This window comes from Rana temporaria, chromosome 6 (assembly GCF_905171775.1).
Source record: "Rana temporaria chromosome 6, aRanTem1.1, whole genome shotgun sequence".
NCBI classification, from domain to species: domain Eukaryota; kingdom Metazoa; phylum Chordata; class Amphibia; order Anura; family Ranidae; genus Rana; species Rana temporaria.
Window position 1 is genome coordinate 182,130,204 of NC_053494.1, and position 21,208 is coordinate 182,151,411.

Here is a 21,208-nt window from a genome sequence, read left to right on the forward strand (position 1 = left end):
AATCTGGGCCATTGTGTTTGTTTTCAAAATTGTCGCTCTTCTTTTGTTTAAAGTGTAAAAAAAAAAAAAAAACGCAGAGGTGATCAAATACCACCAAAAGAAAGCTCTATTTGTGGGAAAAAAAGAATGTAAATTTTGTTTGGGAGTCACGTCGCACGACCGCGCAATTGTCATTTAAAGTGCGACAGCGCTGAAAACTAAAAATTGGTCTGGGCAGGAAGGGGGTGAAAATACCCTGTATTGAAGTGGTTAAGCTATGACAAAAAAAAAACTGGAAGCTGATTGGTTTATATGCCTCCATAAGCCTCCATTACGGGTATATTTATCCTGTGTAATGAACTCAGAAGGTACAAACAATAAATAACTGACAGATGTTCTAACAATTCTCCACACTAACAATGTGTTTGTTACTGTCTATTTTAAACTGGGAGATATCAATGGGACAGGAAGCAGGGGGGAAGATCTCCATAATGGGGACATTGCAGGAATACAATTGTGCTGGAAATGGTCTTTAAATTAGTTTTTTTGGCTATATTTCTCCTTTGGATCACAGGAGTGTAATTCGTTCTGCACTCCTGTGACCTGGTTTCAGCCGACAGTGGGCTAAAGTCACTTAGCCGGTCCAGGCTCTAGAAAAATACAGACTTTAAAGTCAGGATTCACCCAGATGCCTGGACCGGCAGCTGTCTTAGCCTCTCAGCATGCTGCTAAGAGCCTGAGCGAGCCGCTCGCACCCCGGCGCTCCACCGAGCACTGGAGGAGCAGAGCAGAGAGCCAGTGACTGACCGTCTTGGCTCTCTGTTCAGAGCAGAGGGGGAGAACTGAGCGATCAGTGGTCTTTGATCACTCAGTTCTTGGGGTAGAAGCCGCAGGGGACAGCTGCAGCCGGGATCGGTGCTGCAGCCATCTAGGTGAGTATGATTTTTTTCTGCATTCTCAAACTTCTCTTTCAAAGGATAGATTAATTTAAAAAAAAAAGAAAATCCCTAGCCCCATTACCTATTCTAAGCTACCCCTCCCCTACTATGTGCTCACTTACTTCTTTCTGATGTTGGAGCCCTCCCGTAGCATGAAAATAATTAGCAAACATTGCGCTTGGCTAGTGACTCATAACAATGGGTATAACATATCAAGTGTACAATAATACTAGAAAGTGTACAATTCTGATAAAAAGTTCCACAGTAGTGAATAAAGTGCTCATACTTCGATATAAAATTGGTGCTCCACTGTTCAGTGTTCAGACAACGTGCCCCACATGGATGTGCACCCTGGATGTGGACCACCTATCGCTAGAGTGGTCACTTGCGCTTTGTGGGGGAAAATACCCCTAAATTATGTCTTTCAAGGTCAGCTGCACTGCTAGTAATCCTCCATGGCAGTCTTTCTCAACCAGTGTGCCGCGGCACACTGGTGTGCCGTCAGAGGTTCTCAGGTGTGCCGCGGGGTCAGTGGAGAGAAGGCTGTCAGATGAGCTATCCTGTTGAACTGTGAGAAGCTCTGTCGGCTTCAAAAGTGAAAGTAAAGTGCAGAGGAGTGTGCTTTGCTCTCTGCTTCCCTCTAGAGTGCAGTACCCAGCTGAATGAGGAATCTGGAAAGGTACTGAGCTAGAAGCTAGATTCATTTTAAAATGGCTTTATACATGTGTCTCTGCACATGTGTCTCTGTCTGTATGTGTGCATGCATCTGTGTATGCGTGTGTAATCATGTGTCTGTCTGTATGTCTGTATGTATGTGTATATGTTATTTTTAATCCTGACCCGACCCCCCCCCCCCCCCCCCCATTCCTGTACCATCAGAATGGCTTCTGTAGGGCTGGTTTGATAGCAGCAGGGACTGCTGCTCCTCTGAAAAGCAATCCATGCACACATTGCTTTTCAGAGGCATTTGACAGGCGGTAAAGAGGCATTATGTTGCCTCTTTACCACCTGTTTTAAGCCCGTAAATGCAGCATCCCTATACCACAACCGTGCAATGCACACAGTTGCGGGGTAGTTGCAGTGCATACTTCATATTCCCATCGCAGCTGGATACTGGTACACGTTACAGTAGGAATATTTGCCAGCACACCATGGAGCGACATAAATAGCGTCCAAACTGATGTTTTATTGCATGATCACAACACAAAGAGAGTGTTTTGATCATGCAATAAAACATCCGTTTGGAGGCTATTTATGTCGCTCCATGGTGTGCTGGCAAATATTCCTACTGTAGTTGCAGTGCAGCCCCATTCACCCTCGTTATACCTCCAGTTGCAGCCACAGCATGTGAACACCCTCAGCTGCTGCCTCTGCAGCTAAAGGTGAAGAAGTTGGGGGTGGTAAAAGCAGCTCAACCATGTGGTTTTACCGCCCCTATGACATGTGAACAAGCCCTTGGTTCACATCTGTGTAGCTGCATGTAGGGCAGTCTATTCATTTCCGTACCCACAAAAATGCAGGGAAACAAGTCCCCAACTTTTTATTTTTTTAATTGCACTGCAGCAAAAGCACCCCACATTTTCCAATGTGTGGGGGTACCATTAAGAATTAATGGCACCCCTAAAGAGCAAAGCATTTGCCTGTGTGTCAGGAATGAGCGCGATTTTGCAAGTCTTCTGCGACACACCGTAATGTGAACCAAGCTTTGGACTGGGGTGCCTCAAGACTGAAAATACTTTTTAAGGGTGCCCGACTGGAAAAAGGTTGAGAAACACTGCTCCATGGATAGGGAATACAAATTACAGAGGGGGGCATCCATAGCGTAAAACCATTTATTTGTTTTAAAATTTCGAGTAAAAGAAAAAAATTGATAAATACATTTTATGGTACCTGATCCTGGCACCCAGTGTGATCAGCATGTGCTTTTAATGGGGTGTAGTCTGGCCATTCTCCTTTAAATGCTGCTCTCTCATGGCGAGGCTTCCCTTTTGAATGGGCGGATATGGTGTCGCGATGACGCGATCAAGCCTCAACGTGTTTCAGCCAATAGGTAAGGCCATCATCAGGAAGCTCCCATAGCATGGTATGCCCTCTTACCCAACACTGCTTATCCCTGCATAGTAATTTCCTATTGACTGTAATGGGTCTTATGCCCCGTACACACCATCACTTTATGTGATGAAAAAAAAACGACGTTTTTAAAAACGTCACTTTAAATGACCGTGTGTGGGGGAAAACGTCGTTTTATGTCTTGTAAAAAACGACCAAAAAAATTTGAAGCATGCTTCAATTTTATGTGTCGTTTTTCAAAACGTCGTTTTTTACTTCACAGAAATTGACCGTGTGTAGCAAAAAACTTTGTTTAAAACGACGTTTTTTCACCCACGCATGCCCAGAAGCTACTTATGAAGCAAGCTTCAATGGAAAAAGTGGTGAGAACGTAACCTCGCTTTGCTAGAGCATTGTGAGAAAAACGATGGTGTGTAGGCAACTTCGTCTTTGAAAATTGAAGTTTCAAAAACGTCATTTTTTACTTCACAGAAAATGTCGTTTTTTTCATCACATAAAGTGATGGTGTGTACGGGGCATTATTCATATGGTATAGGTGCAGTCAATTCAAGTTGGTGTCAAACAAGATTTCTGAGGCTGTGAACACCACAAAAGGCCACCATTACCTGAAAGGCTTAATGCAGTGCTGTTTTCATGTCTTCATTGTTCGTTTTTGCTCTCAAGTTGCTGTAATTCTTCTCTGATCTCCACATTTCCTGGTTGTCTGTTTCCTGATAACCACAGTGCTGGGAGCTTTCTCTCTGTGGTCACTAATCAAGGAGGTGTGATTACTGTGTGTCTAAAACCCCTCAGCACCAATCAGTTTTGTTTTCCAAACCATCACTGCCCTGTATTGGCTCTGTGGCTCTGTATGCTCTGTTCAGCAGAGGCAGGAAACAACATGCAAAAACGAAACTATAAACTACAGGTACATTATATGATTGATTTTTATCTATTTTTAATCGTTTTTTAAAAGGAATCAGTTAACTATTATGTCTCTATACCCTGTAAACAGTCATTTTAGCAAACAAAAATGTTTTTATTTACAACTCCTTTAATTGGGATGCTGGGAAGGAGGGCTGAGGAGTTTTTATTAAAGTGAACCTCTCCTTCAAGCCTGTATAAATGTATTGTTTTTTTTTCATTGTAACATGGGAATGGTTAGGAAGAATGTTGAATGCATCTGCTAAGAAGACCAAACTTTGTGCTAGTTGGCTGAAGCATTCTGAAATAAGCCGTATAGATAAAACGGATTGAGGAAGTTAACTTGCTTAACCTCGAATGTCCCCGAGGAGCCACCAAGCTCCTCTCTTCCCTGTTTTGATGATCCCGCTGGCAGTCAAGAACTTAATTTTTCACTTGCCATTAAGTGATAAAACTCTCTGTTTGGAAGCAGAACAGCAATTATCGGAGGAACGAGATGGGTATAAAGCATGCACAGTACATCCCATCTGGCAGCTGAGGGATGATTTAAAACATAGGATTTGTGAACTGCGGCATGACTCTCTCCACCAGTCTCAAATGGAAAATGACTTTGATCCGGAGAATATAATCCAGCAGGTTAGTATTTTGCCTCTATTTCCTCAACAGTACTTATGCGTTTTTCTCTTATCACTTTGCATAACTACTATGATACTTTAGGGCTGAATATATGAAAATGAATAACAATTTAGAATAATATCGTTTATACTGGTGAAAAAAGGAGCTGTTGCCTTGCAGAACAGTATTTTATAACTCTCTGGGCCTCGAGAGTCATAAATCGCTGCATTAAAACTGCTTGCAAGAACCAGTTGGGTTCTCCCATTCATGTCTGTGGAGCAGATAATGGTTTAAAGAGGCCCTGTCACCAACTTAAAAAAAATTGCATGTTTTGACTAATCCATGCGTCTATTCCCCAGCACTGTTCCACTCCTTGCACATGATAGCCGTCAGCCTTAGGAGTGTCTTCAGACCGTTGTCCTCTGGTTAACCTATCGTGTGTACAAGGCCTTAAGGACCGTTTTCATCGGTCAAAACCGATCGTGTGTGGGCCCCATAGGTTATTTAACCATAGGTTAAAAAAAAGCCAACCTGCTTTAAAATTAACCTATGGATTGGTAACCGATAGGTCAAAACCGATCGTTAGTAGGCACAACCATCGGTTAAAAATCCACGTATGCTCAGAATCAAGTCGACGCATGCTTGGAAGCATTGAACTTCGTTTTTTTCAGCACGTGGTTGTGTTTTACGTCACTGCGTTCTGACACGATGGGTTATTTAACCTATGGTGTGTAGGCGTGACGGACCATCAGTCAGCTTCATCGGTTAACCTATGACAACGGTCCTTCAGACCGTTGTCCTCTGGTTAACGTATCGTGTGTACGAGGCTTTAATACTCTTTGTGCTGGTCCAGCTACCCCGACCCCCCTCCTTCCCTTCTTCTCCCTACATAGCTTTTTGTGTATCTGTGGGAGAAGGAGCAAAGAGGAATACCATAGAGCGGGGATATGCAATTAGCGGACCTCCAGCTGTTGCAGAACTACAAATCCCATGAGGCATAGCAAGGCTCTGACAGCCACTAGCATGACACCCAGAGGCAGAGGCATGATGGGATTTGTAGTTTTGCAACATCTGGAGGTCCGCTAATTGCATATCCCTGCCATAGAGCAATGATGGCGAATCTTGGCACACCAGATGTTTTGGAACTACATTTCCCATGATGCTCAAGTACACTGCAGAGTGCATGAGCATAATGGGAAATGTAGTTCCAAAACATCTGGGGTGCCAAGGTTCGCCATCACTGCCATAGAGCAACCTTTCTGAACCAGAGTTTCATGGAATTCTAAGGTTCTTTCAGAGATTACTAGTGGTTCCTTGAGCAATGAGCAACTTCTTCTTCTCAGATAAGTAACTAGTAAGACAAATATGTTTTTAATTAGTGGGGGGGGGGGGGTTCTTCCCAATGACCTCTAATATAATGAGAATTCTTCCCACTGATCATCATACTAATGTAGATATAATAATTGTTAGTAGGGGTTCCGTGAGAACTGAAAATAATTTTAAGGGTTCTAACATGTTAAAAAGGTTGAGAAAGGCTGCTATAGAGTGTAGCTTCCTTTACAGTTCTGAGTGTGCTGGTGCTGCTGACATCAAGAGTTTGTGAACAGAACATGCCTCATAGTTGTTTGCCATCATCCACCTATATAGGCAGATGCATAGCGAGTTACGCGGCCGTATCAGTAGATAAGCCGTCGTAACTCTCAATCTACGCCGGTGTTAATTTAAGCGCATTCTGGAAACCAGATACGCTTAAATTAGGCTAAGATACGAGCGGCGTAAGTCTCCTACGCCGTCGTATCTTAAAGTGTAATTTTTAGGCTGCCCGCTAGGTGGCGCTTCCGTTGAGTTCGGCTTAGAATATGTAAATGACTAGATACGCCGATTCACGAACGTACGTGCGCCCGTCGCAGTAAAGATATGCAGTTTCCGTAAGAGATACGCCGCGTAAAGATAAAGCTGCCCCATAGGAGGCGTAGTCAATGTTAAGTATGGCCGTCGTTCCCGCGTCGAAATTTGAAAATTTTACGTAGTTTGCGTAAGTCGTCTGTGAATTGGGCTGGACGTAATTTACGTTTACGTCGAAACCAATACGTCCTTGCGGCGTACTTTGGAGCAATGCACACTGGGATATGTACACGGACAGCGCATGTGCCGTGCGTAAAAACCGTCAATCACGTCGGGTCACGAGTAATTAACATAAAACACGCCCCCCCATCCTCATTTGAATTAGGCGCGCTTACGACGGCCGCATTTACGCTACGCCGCCGTAAGTTAGGAGGCAAGTACTTTGTGAATACAGTACTTGCCTCTCTGACTTAAGGCGGCGTATCGTAAATGCGATACGCTACGCCACCTTAAAGTTGTGCGCCCCTAATTGAATCTAGCTAATAGAGTGCTATTTGTTCCTGGCTCCCTGTTAAAGTTCACCACTGATGCGTTTCACCCTGCTCATTGGGGCATAGTCCTCCATGACTTATGCTGTGTACACACGGTCGTTTTTCGGCATGAAAAAAAACGAAGTTTTTCAGCATGTCCAAAAAATGACGTTTTTCCAACTTCATCATTAAAAACGATGTTGCCCACACACCATCGTTTTAGAAAAATGATGAACAAAGCGCGGTGACGTACAACACGTACGACGGCACTCTGAAGGGGAAGTTCTATTCGCCTTTGGGCTGCTTTTAGCTGATTCCGTGTTAGTAAAAGACGACTCGTGCTTTTTTGTCTGTTACAGCGTGATGAATGTGCTTACTCCATTATGAATGGTAGTTTTACCAGAACGAGCGCTCCCGTCTCCTAACTCGCTTCCGGGCATGCGCGGGTTTAAAACGTTGTTTTAGCCCACACACGATCATTTTTTACAACCCGAAAAACGACATTTTAAAAAACGACATTAAAAAATGCAGCATGTTCAAATTTTTTATTTGTCGTTTTTCAGAAGCCGAAAAACGATGTGAAGCCCACACACGATGATTTTAAATGACGTTTTTAAAAATGTCATTTTTTTTCATGCCGAAAAACGACCGTGCGTACGCGGCATAAGCCCCTATGGGCAGGGTGAAACACGCCAGGGAGCGTGGTTTGTAGAGAAGTGTAGGCTGAGGCTGCTCCTTATTTCTACACTACATAGGCACGCCAGGCATTTAAATGCCTGTCATTTTTTGGATGGGTACATAAGATACTGGCACCCCATCTCCTTAGGGTCAAGGGAAGAGTCTCCTCTTCAGCTTAGAGCAGCACACCAAGTTTTTCACATAGGTCTCTGGTAAAGTTGTTTGCAGAGGTAAGGAAACAACATGTGTATATATATACCAGCCTTGCCAGTGCTGCATTTTAACCCTTGTTCAGTGCTGGGCATGTTTCATTTCACCACAGGATTGTTATTCTATCATTTTTAGCAACTGAGTTATCCAGGTATGTCAAAAATTTTTTTTCCTTTTTATATACAAAGGTTGAATCTGTGAAAAGACAGCAAAATGTGTTAATTGAAAAACTAATTCAAGAGCAGCAGGCTTCGATGGAAGAATTTTTAGAATTTGATATGCTGGTAAGAAGATAGACACTGTCATTTAAAAATAAAACATAAAGAAATGATATTCATTTCAACTGAAAACGTATTGTCTCCTAGGAATCTATTCATTCAGAAGAAATTGCAGATCATCTAGGGGAAATCCCTATTATTCTGCAGGAGATAGCATGTCCATATGCAGAACTGAAGTCTTCTGTACTAAGTGAATATCAGCAGCTTGTTGACCTGTACACCCGAAAAATGAAGGAGCTTGATGGACAGTTAAAAGACATAGACAGGTGAGATGCTGTATTTTCTTCAGTAAAACATCAAGGGACATTCCGGCAAAACAGACAACACCTTCATTGAGCAGATGTCTCACCAGACCAATTCTGTTTAACCACTTCCATACCAGGCACTTCCCCCCTTCCTGCTCAGGACAATTTTTAGCTTTCAGCGTTGTCGCACTTTTAATGACAATTGGGCGGTCATGCTACACTGTACCCAAACTCAATTTTTATCATTTTTATAATTTTCTTCCTACAAATAGAGCTTTCTTTCGGTGATATTTGATTACCTCTGCAGTATTTAGTTTTTGCTCTAAAAACAGAAAAAGACAGACAATTTAAAGAAAAGGAAACTGAGAGGCGGCACTGATAGCACTGATGGGCACTGATCGTGGCGCTGGATAGGCAGCATTGATGAGCTACTGACAGGCATTATTGAGTGGCACTGATTGACACTTTGATGGGGCAATGACCGGCATTACTGATAGGCCCTTTTTTGGGCACTGATTGGTACTGTTGTGGTCACTGACAAGCATTTATTAGGGGACAGGCTGGCAGGTGTTGGGCACTGATTGGCACCTTTTGATGGGGGCTGTGCTGATCCATGTGCTGAAGCACAGACCCCCCTCTGACAGGGAGAGCCACCGATCGGCTCTCCCTGTCAGCGTGAACTAAGCGTGAACTAAGCATTTACCGGCACTTCCTGGTTCACGCGATGATCAGCTGCGATTGGACACAGCTGTTTACGTGGTAAGAAGCCTCTGTCAGAGGCACCATACCACGATCAGAGTTGCTGTGTGTCAGACTGACACACAGCACCTTAGTTCGCCGCGCTGCGCGCCCCTGCGGGCGCGTGCTGACTGTGTCATCCTGATCACGACATATGACGTCCAGTCAGGATTTCACAACCACTTTGCCACCATCATTCTGCTATATAGAGGGTGGCAAGTGGTTAATTTATTCATAATTTATATAGAGGATGGGATAAATAGCTCAATCTCAGGTTTTTGCGGACAACACAAAAATAAGCAGGACAATAACTTTACATCAGGTTACGGAAATTTTACAGAAAGACCTGAACACAATAATGGAGATGTCAATTACATAGCAGATGAGGTTTAATGTGAAGAAATGTAAGATAATGCACTTTGGGGGCTAAAAACATAAACGCAGGCTACGCACTGGGGGGAGGAGTTCTGGAGGAATCAAGGATTGAGAAAGCTCTGTGGGTCCTAGTAGAATTATTTTCCCCACTGTATATTTTTATTGACACAGGGCCAAGTGAGTTCTGTTTTATTATACTTCATACCACAGAAATCTGGACAGTTCTGGGTTACATTTTGCTTTATAAGCCAAGAATAAGATAAATTGGCAATTGATGTGAAAGCCCAGATACCTGACATATTTTACTTTTGTTAAAAAGTATTTTATTCCTCATTGAGATCACTGAAAAAGGATTAGTAGGAATTGTATTTTAGTAATCCATGAGCATCCCAAATGAAGAAAAAAAAAACATGTTTCCATTTCACTTACTACAAATTGGAGCATTACAGCTAATACCCAAGCATTATAGGAAATGATAATTCAAAATGTGAAATTTAATTACTAGTTCTGCATCGGTTAAGGAAGAAAAGGCTGCATGATATATTTGTTATCTTTATTGGGAGTGTACCAAGAACAGATCATATTTGTCTTTACAGGATCACTAAACCTATGATGGAAATTGACTTATATAGAAAACAGAAAATACATTTCGCATACAAAAGTAATATTTTCACGACAGTTTGGTATATTGGAGTTTGTCCTTGAAATAGATCAAATTCTCAGAAGAATATTGCTGTTTTTTTATTTGAATATAATTGGAATGAGGTAAAATAGTAGCTCGATGGTCCCTCGTGCCAAGGTTGAGCATTTTCCTCAGTATATCCCCCTCCCAATGCATACTTAGATCACTGACCCAATCCCACACTATTTTCACTAACATATCAGCCACCTTCATAAGGCTCACTGATCGTGTTCATTGTCTAAAAGAAGAATTGCCATAGCCAAATTGTTTTGACCACAATGACCAGGGCTGTTTCCCTCAAGGAATAGGTGCAAGTACTCATCACCTTATCCTACCCCAGAGTGGTAAAGTGCAGTGCATAGCGTGCTGAGGCAAATGGTGGGCCTGGCCAAATTGGAAAGTGGCATGGTTAAAGATGTTTGGTTGGTACCCTCACAGTATGCTTTAATTATTGTGCCACAAATGGCAGTCTAACAGACACACAAAAACCTCAGGACAAAAGACCATTTCGATTTGCAATTCTTCCATTACCAGGGGCGGACCGACAACTCATCGGGCCCCCGGGCAATAGGAGATTATGGGGCCCCTAGGCAATAGGAGATTATGGGGCCCCCAAGCAATAGATTATGGGGCACAGTATACACACACACATACAGTATACATACACAGTATAAACAATATATACACACAGAATACACATACACTGAAAAAGTACTGGAGAGGCGGGGCAGCTATAATCTTGGTATTTTTAGACCAAAAGTGTGTAGATAAGGGACATTTCAGTTACAGATTTTACATATTGTCCCTGGTTTTACTGAGGCTGGCAACCGTGACGGGGCCCCCTAGTGACATGTTGCCCTCGGGCAGTCCCTGAGTGCCCGAATGGTCAGTCTGCCCCTGTCCATTACATTTGCTTTTCTGCACACAAATCACGTTGTCTAAGCCTTAAGTCTTAAAGAAAATCTAAATTAAAACCATAAATTGTTAAGACAATGAACACTTTGGTCAGGATTATGTAATATACTGTGCAAACATAGGCCCGGATTCACGTAGGAGATACGACAGCGTATCTCCAGATATGCCGTCGTATCTCTGAGTCTGAGGCGTCGTATCTTGGCGCCTGATTCAAATAATCAGATACGCCAGAATTTGTATAAGATACGACCAGCGTAAGTCTCCTACGCCGTCGTATCTTAACTGCATATTTACGCTGGCCGCTAGGGGCATGTACGCTGATTTACGCCTAGAAATATGTAAATCAGCTAGATACGCTTATTCACAAACGTACGCCCGGCCGTCGCAGTAGAGATACGCCGTTTACGTAAGGCTTTTTCCGGCGTAAAGTTAAACCTGCTATTAGAGGCGCAGCCAATGTTAAGTATGGACGTCAGGACCGCGTCAAATTTTACGTCGTTTGCGTAAGTCATTCGCGAATAGGGCTGTCAATGGGCGTAATTTACGTTCACGTCGAAAGCTCTGGCTTCTTGCGGGTAAAATTGGAGCATGCGCACTGGGATACTTTCACGGACGGCGCATGCGCCGTTCGTAAAAACCGTCATTTACGTGGGGTCACAATAAATTTACATAACACACGCCCACATCTTCCACATTTGAATTAGACGGGCTTACGCTGGCCTATTTACGCTACGCCGCCGCAACTTTGGTTTGTGAATACTGCACTTGCCTGTCAAAGTTGCGGAGGCGTAACGTAAATAGGATACGTTACGCCCGCACAAAGATGCGCTCTTCTACGTGAATCCGGGCCATAGTGTGCAGAGTGTGGTAGTCAGCGATGGGGGGTGGGGGGGAGAAATAAAGGTAGTGAAATAGACAGAGGAAGTGAGAAGAAGGGAGAACAGAAGAGGGAGGTAGGCGAAGAGGGAGAGAGATATGAGAGATATCAGGAGATGAGGAGAGAGGGAAGGAGAGTATAGGACAGCGGGAGTTAACTGCATTCTCACATGTATATAAACAGAAATTAAAATGCATTACATTAATATGAATACATTTTTTTAATGAACATAGTCAATTTTGAAACCACTTCATTAAAAATTGATATCTAAAAATGTGATGTTGTTACTGAAGTAAGTGGGGGGAGAGAGGAGCTTGAAAAGGATATAAATGAAAGTAATAATTAGGAAAGCCTGGTTATCCGTGTCACGTTTTAATGTCTCCAGGCTGTAGGGGCAGGGCATTGGCTGCAGGGCAACTTTCAAAAGGGATTGTAGTTAAAGTGGAGTTCCACCCATAAATATAACATTACATCAGTAGTTTTAAAAAAATGTCATTAGTCCTTTATGAAAAACTTTTTTTTTTTAGATGCCTTTAAAGTGTTGTTGCTAGGTAGAATAGTTAATCTTCCCACTTCCTGCACCTAGGTGCTTAATGCTTCCTAACCTACACCGCACAGACTCCTGGGAATGTAGTGGGTGTAACTTTCCAGGGTTCTGTGCATTCCCCAGTCTCAAAGAATCATGTGACTTGGACAGCACAGGTGCTGAAACCCGATCTGACACTGCTTGTGCAGCACTGAGCATGTGCGAGATTTGCAAGGCTGAAATCCAGGAAGTCATACAGTCTGGCTTCATGATGCCCACACTTAAGATGGCCCCAGTCAATTTATTTTTTATAAAGTGTCTAAATGCTGTAACAAGCTAACAAAACGGACCTTAGTTTACAGACTAACTTTACTAGAATACATTAATCTTGTGTATTACAGGGGTATTTATATTTAGAAAGTGAAATTGTGGCCGGAACTCAGCTTTAAGGATCTGCTTGTTGCACAATTATATAGAGATTTTCAGGCATCATTGCTCATACATCAGCTTACCGTCTCTCTCTGTATGGCCCATGTCATAGTGTTGTCTTCTTTTGCTTCCATGGACGGAGGCAGAATAAAAATCCCTGACTGTAATGATTCTCCATTTTGAGCATTGAAGATGGAACTTAATTGGTTGCAGAGGGTTAGTACAGGTTGACACAATTCCAGATACTTTGATAACTGAACTGAGGTTGGCACCCCTGTTAGAGACATCTCTCTGGATCAGTGCTTCTCAACCTTTTCTCAGTGAAGGTGCCCTTTAAAATTATGCAGAATCTTGAGGCACCCCATTCTAAAATGTTAAAAACGACATTAATAGTTTTACATAATATAGCGCCATCTACACCCACGGGACATCCAACATTAGAGGTGGTTTGTTTTTACAACCAAATTTACTTTTGCACACTGGTACTGACTATTCTGCTAGCATTTCTCTTCTCCCTCAATTTCTTTCCCTTATTCAGTTAACATGACCCTAGTGCTGACGGAGAGGGAAAAAGGAGGGTCAAACAAGTTTGTCCTCAGGCACCCAGGGCCAGATTCACAGAAAAAGTACGCCGGAGTATCTGCTGATACTCCGGCGTACTTTCAAATTTGCTGCGTCGTATCTTTATTTGTAATTCACAAACAAAGATATGACGGCATTTGGCTAAGATCCGACAGGCGTACGGCTTCGTACGCCTTCGGATCTTAGGATGCAATACTTCAGCGACCGCTGGGTGGAGTTCGCGTCATTTTCCGCGTCGGGTATGCAAATTAGCTGTTTACGGCGATCCACGAAGGTACGCGCGTTCGTCACATTCTCTTACGTCGTCGCTAGTTGTTTTTTCCCGTCGTAAAGTTGCACTTGCTATTTAGGTGGTGTAATATTAGACAGCCCATGTTAAAGTATGGCCGTCGTTCCCGCGTCAAATTTTAAATTATTTTAAGACGTCCGGGAATACGAAAGGACGTAACACACGTCGCCGTTCACACGTCGGGGCGCCGTAATTTCGCGCAAAGCATGGCGGGAAATTTCCTAACGGAGCATGCGCAGAACGTTCGGCGCGGGAACGCGCCTAATTTAAATGGTACACGCCCCATTCGCATTAGGCGGGCTTGCGCCGGTCGGATTTACGCCGCCGCAAGTTTACAGGCAAGTGCTTTGTGAATCAAGCACTTACACTTAAAACTTGCGGTGGTGTAACGTAAATGACATACGTTACGCCGCAGCGCAAGTACGTGAATCTGGCCCCCAATGTCCTCTTATTTTAACCTATGATGTGATCACTTCTAAAGCCCGGTACACACGATCGGTTTGTCAGATGAAAACAGACCGATGGACAGTTTTCATTGGACAAAATGATCGTGTGTGGGCCCCATCGGTTTGTTTTCCATCGGTGAGAAAAAATAGAACACGTTTTAAATTTTTCCTATGGATAACAAAAACGATAGAAAAAAACGATCGTCTGTGTGGAAGTCCATCGGTCAAAAATCCATGCATGCTCAGAATCAAGTCAACGCATGCTCAGAAGCATTGAACTTCATTTTTCTCAGCAAGTCGTAGTGTTTTACGTCACCGTGTTTTGGCACGGTCGGATTTTTGACTGATGGTGTGTAGGCAAGACTGATGAAAGTCAGCTTCATCGGATATCCGACGGAAAAATCTATCGGATTAGATTCCATCAGATATCCGATCTTGTGTACAAGGCTTTAGTGTTTTGGCTAAGATCAAGTGTAGTATCTGTTCTTATCAGTGGTCCAATAGGGGTGCTATGTTGCTATTCTGGCATTTGGTAGGAATGACAGGCTGTGTATATATATATATATATATATATATATATATATATATATATATATATATATATATATATATATATATATAATATATATATATATTATTATTATACAGGATTTATATAGCGCCAACAGTTTACGCAGCGCTTTACAATATAAAAGGGAGACAATACAATAAAATACAAGAGGATTAAGAGGGCCCTGAGGAGCTCAGAAGAGCTTACAATCTAATAGGGTGGGGCAGGTGGTACAAAAGGTTGTAACTGTGGGGAATGAGCTGATGGAAGTGGTAAAAGATTAGTTGGAGACGTGATAGGCTTCCATGAAGAGGTGAGTTTTCAGGGATCGCCTGAAGGTAGCAAGAGTAGGGGATAATGAAGATGAAATGTCTTTCGCACTACTGTGTGTAGGACAAATGCAGTTTTATGGAGCTTTGCCAGAACCACACCGCTACCATATGCAATTACAGAGTTGAATAAGGTGTTAAGAAGGTGAAATATCACCTCCTCACCATCTGTCAAGTACCTCTGAAAAGCGATCCAAGTGAGTAGCACTTTTCAGAAGGGTGGTGGAGCCTTTAGGATGATTTGCCTTTTGGAAGCAACACATCACACTGCAGTATGTCAATAATTTTAATTTACTGTATAGAGATTTTATGTGTAATGGGCCGTACACACGACCGAACATGTCTGCTGAAACTGGTCCGCGGACCAGTTTCAGCAGACATGTTCGGTCGTGTGTAGGCCCGAGCGGACAGGATTCCAGCATACATTTGCCCGCCGGGCCTTTTCCCAGCGGACAAATATTTCTGGACTTGTTTTAAAACAGCCCGCTGAAATCCTGCCCGCTCGGACATGTTCGGTCGTCTGTACAGACCTACCGTACATGTCCGAGCGCCTGCCATCCCTCGCATGCGTCGAATGACTTTGACGCATGCGTGGAAGCATTGAACTGGCAGGGCTGCCCACGTCGCCGCGTCATCATCGCGGCAACGGCGCGGACACGCCCCGCGTATTGTTTATGCGCGGATTTCTGTATGATGGTGAGTACAGCCACCATACAGAAATCCCCGGGCAGACATGTACGGTGAAAACGGTCCGGCAGACCGGTTTAATCGTACATGTATGCTCGTCTGTACACAGCCTTAAAACGGAGGTTCACCCGCACATGACACTATTTCCCCCTAGATGGATGCTCGTTTTGTCTAGGGGAATCGGCTAGTTGTTTTAAAATATGATCCGTACTTACCGTTTACGAGATGCATCTTCTCCGCCGCTTCCGGGTATGGGCTGCGGGACTGGGCGTTCCTATTTTGATTGACAGTCTTCCGAGAGGCTTCCGACGGTCGCATCCATCGCGTCACGATTTTCCGAAAGAAGCCGAATGTCGGTGCGCAGGCGCAGTATAGAGCCGCACCGACGTTCGGCTTCTTTCGGCTACTAGTGACGCGATGAATGCGACCGTCGGAAGCCTCTCGGAAGACTGTCAATCAAGAAAGAACGCCCGCTCCCAAAGACCCATACCCGGAAGCGACGGAGAAGATGCATCTCGAAAACGGTAAGTACGGCTCATATTTTAAAACAACTAGCCGATTCCCCTAGACAAAACGAGCATCCATCTAAGGGGAAAATAGAAAAAAATACTTAATTGGGTGAACTCCCGCTTTAAAGGACATTGTTATCACTAAAAGATACTAGTGTATGTTTTAAGTATTGTCCAGTACAATAAACTCAGCAGTAAGGGCTCAAAGCTTATGGCAAGGCATGCTGCTTCTCTGAAAAGCGATCCACACTTGGATCACTTTTCAGATGTGTTTGACAGGCAGTGGAGGGTTCATTTGTCACTTCCCTAATGCCTGTTTAAGCCCCTAAATGGCACACTACCATGCTGCAACCATATGCAGTGCATTCACTGGCAGGGTAGTTGCAGTTCTGCCCATTCACTTGAATAGGTCTGCTGCCTCCATAATAACCAATCAAATTGCACATAGAGCCTTTATAAGAAGTATTACAAACCTAGATGCACTGAGCAATAGCAATCAGTTTCTCAACTGAGTACAGTAGAATATCAGTGCACTGTACCTGTACGCTGACTGCTTCAGCAGTATATCATTCGTCTGGGTGCGGGCTGCCCACCCACCCACCTATCAGATCTGTTCTATAGAGCCCAGAAAGTGCTGGGCTCCTTCAGCTCTGTGATACAAGTTGTGAGCAGCCGACAGACAGACTGATAGCTTCAGGGGTGGCATTAGTACAACTCCCCACTTGTCCCTGCATGGGCTGGGAAGAAGAAATTCTCAGCTAAGTTCTTCAGTATTCGTTGCTTGCATTTCCTTGTTCTGCACTTACAGGAGCGCTGCTTTGGTGGGGAGTAGGAGGGGGAGAGAAAACCCAGCCCTCACTGCTCTCTCCTCCTAGCTCCCAGCGCTGGGCTGACAGGCAGCCCGGCACCCCTTCCAATGCGGCGCCCGGGACATGTGTTCCCCCTGCCCCCCCAGTTTCGGCCCTGCTTGTGAGGTTTCCACATCTTGCACAGAAGTTATTGCCTGCTTAACTTTGTATAATCTGCAAATATTGTGATGGATCTGTTTATCCCATCCTCTATATCATTTATGAATAAATTAAACAGAATAGGTTCCAGGACAGGTCCTTCCCCACTTACCACTCTGGACCATTCTGAGTACTCGCTATTTATCACCACCCTTTGGACCTGCCCCTGTAGCCATTTTTCAATCCAGTTACCCTACGGTCCTTACCGACAGACCTTGGTTTGTAAGGTAAAGGTTTGTGGGGAACTGTATTAAATGCCTTTGCAAAATCCAAATACATCACATCCACAAGCCTTCCTTCGTGAATCTATGCCGATAATCTCTAAAATCTTAGATAAAGTCCTTTATCATCCCCTTCATTAGCTTACATACTATTGATGTTAGGCTGACTGGTCTATAGTTTCCAGGGATATATCTTGGCCTTTTTTTAAATATTGGTACCATTCCTGTCAGTAAATTGTCCATAAAAATTCTTAAGGACTTTAACCTAGACTAAGGCTTACCTGTAGGTGCAAGAAATATCTCCCAAACCTAAAAGGTTTAGGAGATATTTGCAGAAAATCCAGGCACCGATGTCTACGGCGCAGGCGCACTGAGCGTGCCGTTTCCAACGGCATTCGTGCCGTGACTGGCGGTTCCCGCGAGCATGCACGGAAGTGACATCATCGCGGCTCTGTCCAGTTACAGCGTCAGAGGCGCGATACCCGGAAGTCACTCCGGGGAAGATGTGGGTGATGGAGGAGGAGAACGAGGACCGCTGCGGGGGCTTTGATCTCGGGTAAGTAATTCATAATGAGCTAGTATGCAATGCATACTAGCTCATTATGCCTTTGTCTTCCAGAGGGTTTACTTCCTCTTTAACATTACATTTTTTGTTACTATATCCCCCATTTCTTTTGTGAAAATGGAGAAGAAGAATGCATTTAAAACCTTTGTCTTCTCTTTGCTTTTTGTAACCCAAATTCCTCCTTTTATAGGGCCAATATGTTCTGTCCTCACTTTCTTACTGTTTGTATGTTTAAAGAATTTAATTTTTTTTCTCTCCACTGCTTTGTGCCTTTCGTGGTCTATTTTGGCTGACCTGATTGCGCGCTTACATTTGTTATTGCATTCTTTGTATTGTTGAAATGCCGACAATGACCTCTCAGCCTTGTATTTTTCGAAGCCTTTTCTTTTACTTTCATATGCATTTTTACGATAGAGTTTAGCCATCCAGGATTCATTTTAGCTCTTTTAAAAGTATTTCTTGTTGGAATGCCCTGGTCAATACCTTTATTTAGTATGCTCTTAAAGCGCTCACATTTTTCCTCCCTAGGATTTTATCCCATTTAATATCTAGTAACAAAGAGTGCAGTTTAGGGAAGTTGGCTCTTTTGAAGTTCAGTGTGCTTGTATTACTCTTGTGTTTCTTATTTCTGTCATTTATACTGAATCTAATTGACCTGTGGTCGCTGGTTCCTAAGTTACCCTGTATTTCCACATCTGCGATCAGGTCTGTATTTTTTTAAATCAGTGGGCCTAGTACTGCGTTGGTGCATTCACCAACTGGCCCATGAAATTTTCCTGCAAGACATTTAGGAAATGGAGAGCCTTAGATGAATGTGCGGTTCCTTCTGCCCAGTCTATATCTGGATAATTAAAATTCCCCATTAGAACAACATTTCCCAGCCTTGTCGCCATTCCAATTTGTGATAGGAGGTCCAACTCCCCCTTCTCCCTCAGGTTAGGGGGCCTGTAGCATACGGCCATAATTACTTTCCAATTATTTCCCTCCCTATGGAGCTCCACTGACAAGGATTCCACCTCCTCCATAGCTCCATTAGTGACGTCAGGTACCAATCAGTTTCGTTTTCCAAACCATCACTGCCCTGTATTGGCTCTGTGGCTCTGTACATCACAGAAGCAGGAAACAACATCCAAAAACGAAACTAGAAACTGCAGGTACATTATATGATTGATTTTTATCTATTTTTAATAATTTTTAAAAGGAATCCGTTAACTGTTATGCCTCTATACCATGTAAACAGTCATTTAAGCAAAACATTTTTTTTCCTTTACAACTCCTTTAAAGTCATATTAAAGTTTTTTTTAAAAAAAACATGTCATACTTACCTGCTCTGTGCAAAGGTTTTGCACAGAGCAGCCCTTATCCTTTTTTCAGTGTCCCTTCCGGCGCTCCGAGCCCCACTGTCTGTGTCAATAGGCGCAGACAGCAAGGCTCGGCTCGACAAGTGCCCCCTTAGAAAGCGGCTTCCAATGGGGGCACTGTCCAAAGGGGAGGAGCCAAGAGCGCAGGTGGGGGGCTTCTGCAGAGGAGGTTCGGGGCTGCTCTGTGTAATTCCATTGCACAGAGCAGGTAAGATAAACTTGTTATTAAAACAAATATATATATTTTAATCACTCAGGAAAACATTCCTCATGTCATTTGTGAAAAAAGGCATTCCCATTTACAATTAAAATGGGTCTAGACCCAAATTGATGGGTTGAACTGGTCTGCCAAAAATTTGACTTTATCATAAGGCTATGGTACTTGTATAAGTAATGAATTTGTTTCTGTATTTTAGTACCATATTATGGGTTCGTTTGGAATGTGCTGCTAGATGTCTGCTCTATCCTGTGGCTAGGTCACACCACTCAAATCTGATAACCTGTTTTTATTGCTCCCTCCATTACTGGGGATACGTATATGGGTAGGACACAACTCTCCACAAATCTTGGTTCTTTCATACCTATTCAGGGCAAGGGCCTTCTCTTCAGAGGTCCAATCTTCCTTCTAATGGTGACATCTTGGCTTTAGGCTAAACTCCAGAAATGTTTCTTAGAGCTTCTGTTAGACCATTATTGTTTTCCTTCATGTAAAGTCTACATTGGCTTCTGTCCACACAGATCAAACCCTCCTTTTACTTCTGCCAGCGGGGTGAAACCCTGTCAGGCCTCTGACACCATTCAAAGTTCCAGTGGTTCAGTTTACTAAAATTCTAAGGTTTATAAACTGTTGCTGATTAAATCTTTGAGAGACTCTCTGTTATTTGCATGGGAATAAGATGTTGCTCCTGTGGCCCACAGGACTGGGAAACATCTTCTATTTCAGTCACTTTAGCCTATCAAGCACAGAGGCGAAATTACAGTGTTGCCACACAAAAAGATATAATAAAATATTTACAAAAATGTGAGGGTGTACTCACTTTTTTGAGATACTGTATGGCAGCCATTTCTGACAGAAGCTGACCTAAAGGGGCGTGACCAAAAAAAGGTCTGCCGATCAGCATGTCAAAAAAGGAGACTGAAAAAAGTTTGCCGATCGGCGTGTTCTGGCAGGGGCCGTTCCCTTTTCAGAGCACAATAGCTCAGCAGGGGAAATCGCTGTACTAACCTTGCAAAGGTAGTACAGTAGTTCCTCTCGAGCTGTTTCATTTTTTTTCGTTCAGCCTGCTGGGTTGAACGGGAAATAAAAACTCCGTACACACAGGCCGAATGTTGGAAGACATCAGCCGGTTCAAAAAAATGTGGTCTTTGTGTATGCCACTCTGTCTGAGAGAAGCTGGCTTCTGTCGGACGAGCTTGCTGGAAAACCAGCAGCCGACCAACTTCTTATCAGTGCTCTCCACCAATGACGGAGAGCGCTGATTGGATTGTTCTGGTGAGGGGCCTGTCCCGTTAGAACACAACAGCTCAGCAGGGGAGATGGATGTACTAACTTTGCACAGTTAGTACAGCGGCTCTGACTGAAGTTGACAGTTTTTTTTCCATTCAACCCGCTGGGTTAAAACTAACTGGGCTGGATTCAGATACATAGGCGTATCTGTCCGCCCGGCGCAACGTATCTGAGATACGTTACGCCGCTCTAACTTTGGGCGTGAGTTCTTTATTCAGAAAGAACTTGCGCCCTTAGTTAGAGCGGTGTAGCGTATGCCGTCCGTAAAATCTCCCAGTGTGCATTGCTCTAAATGACTTCGCAAGGATGTTATTGCTTGAGA

At 43.5% G+C, this 21,208-nt stretch overlaps 1 protein-coding gene across 2 annotated transcripts in view; it reads left to right on the forward strand.

Annotated features, from left to right (window-relative positions):
- Positions 1-21,208, forward strand: part of CCDC148 (coiled-coil domain containing 148) — a 306,991-nt gene that overhangs the window by 161,094 nt on the left and 124,689 nt on the right. For both annotated transcript variants that reach the window (XM_040357922.1, XM_040357921.1), the window contains exons 6-8: positions 4,363-4,526; positions 7,957-8,052; positions 8,134-8,312. In XM_040357922.1, the coding sequence (XP_040213856.1) occupies positions 4,363-4,526; positions 7,957-8,052; positions 8,134-8,312 (439 nt within the window). The remainder of the gene's footprint in view (positions 1-4,362; positions 4,527-7,956; positions 8,053-8,133; positions 8,313-21,208) is intronic.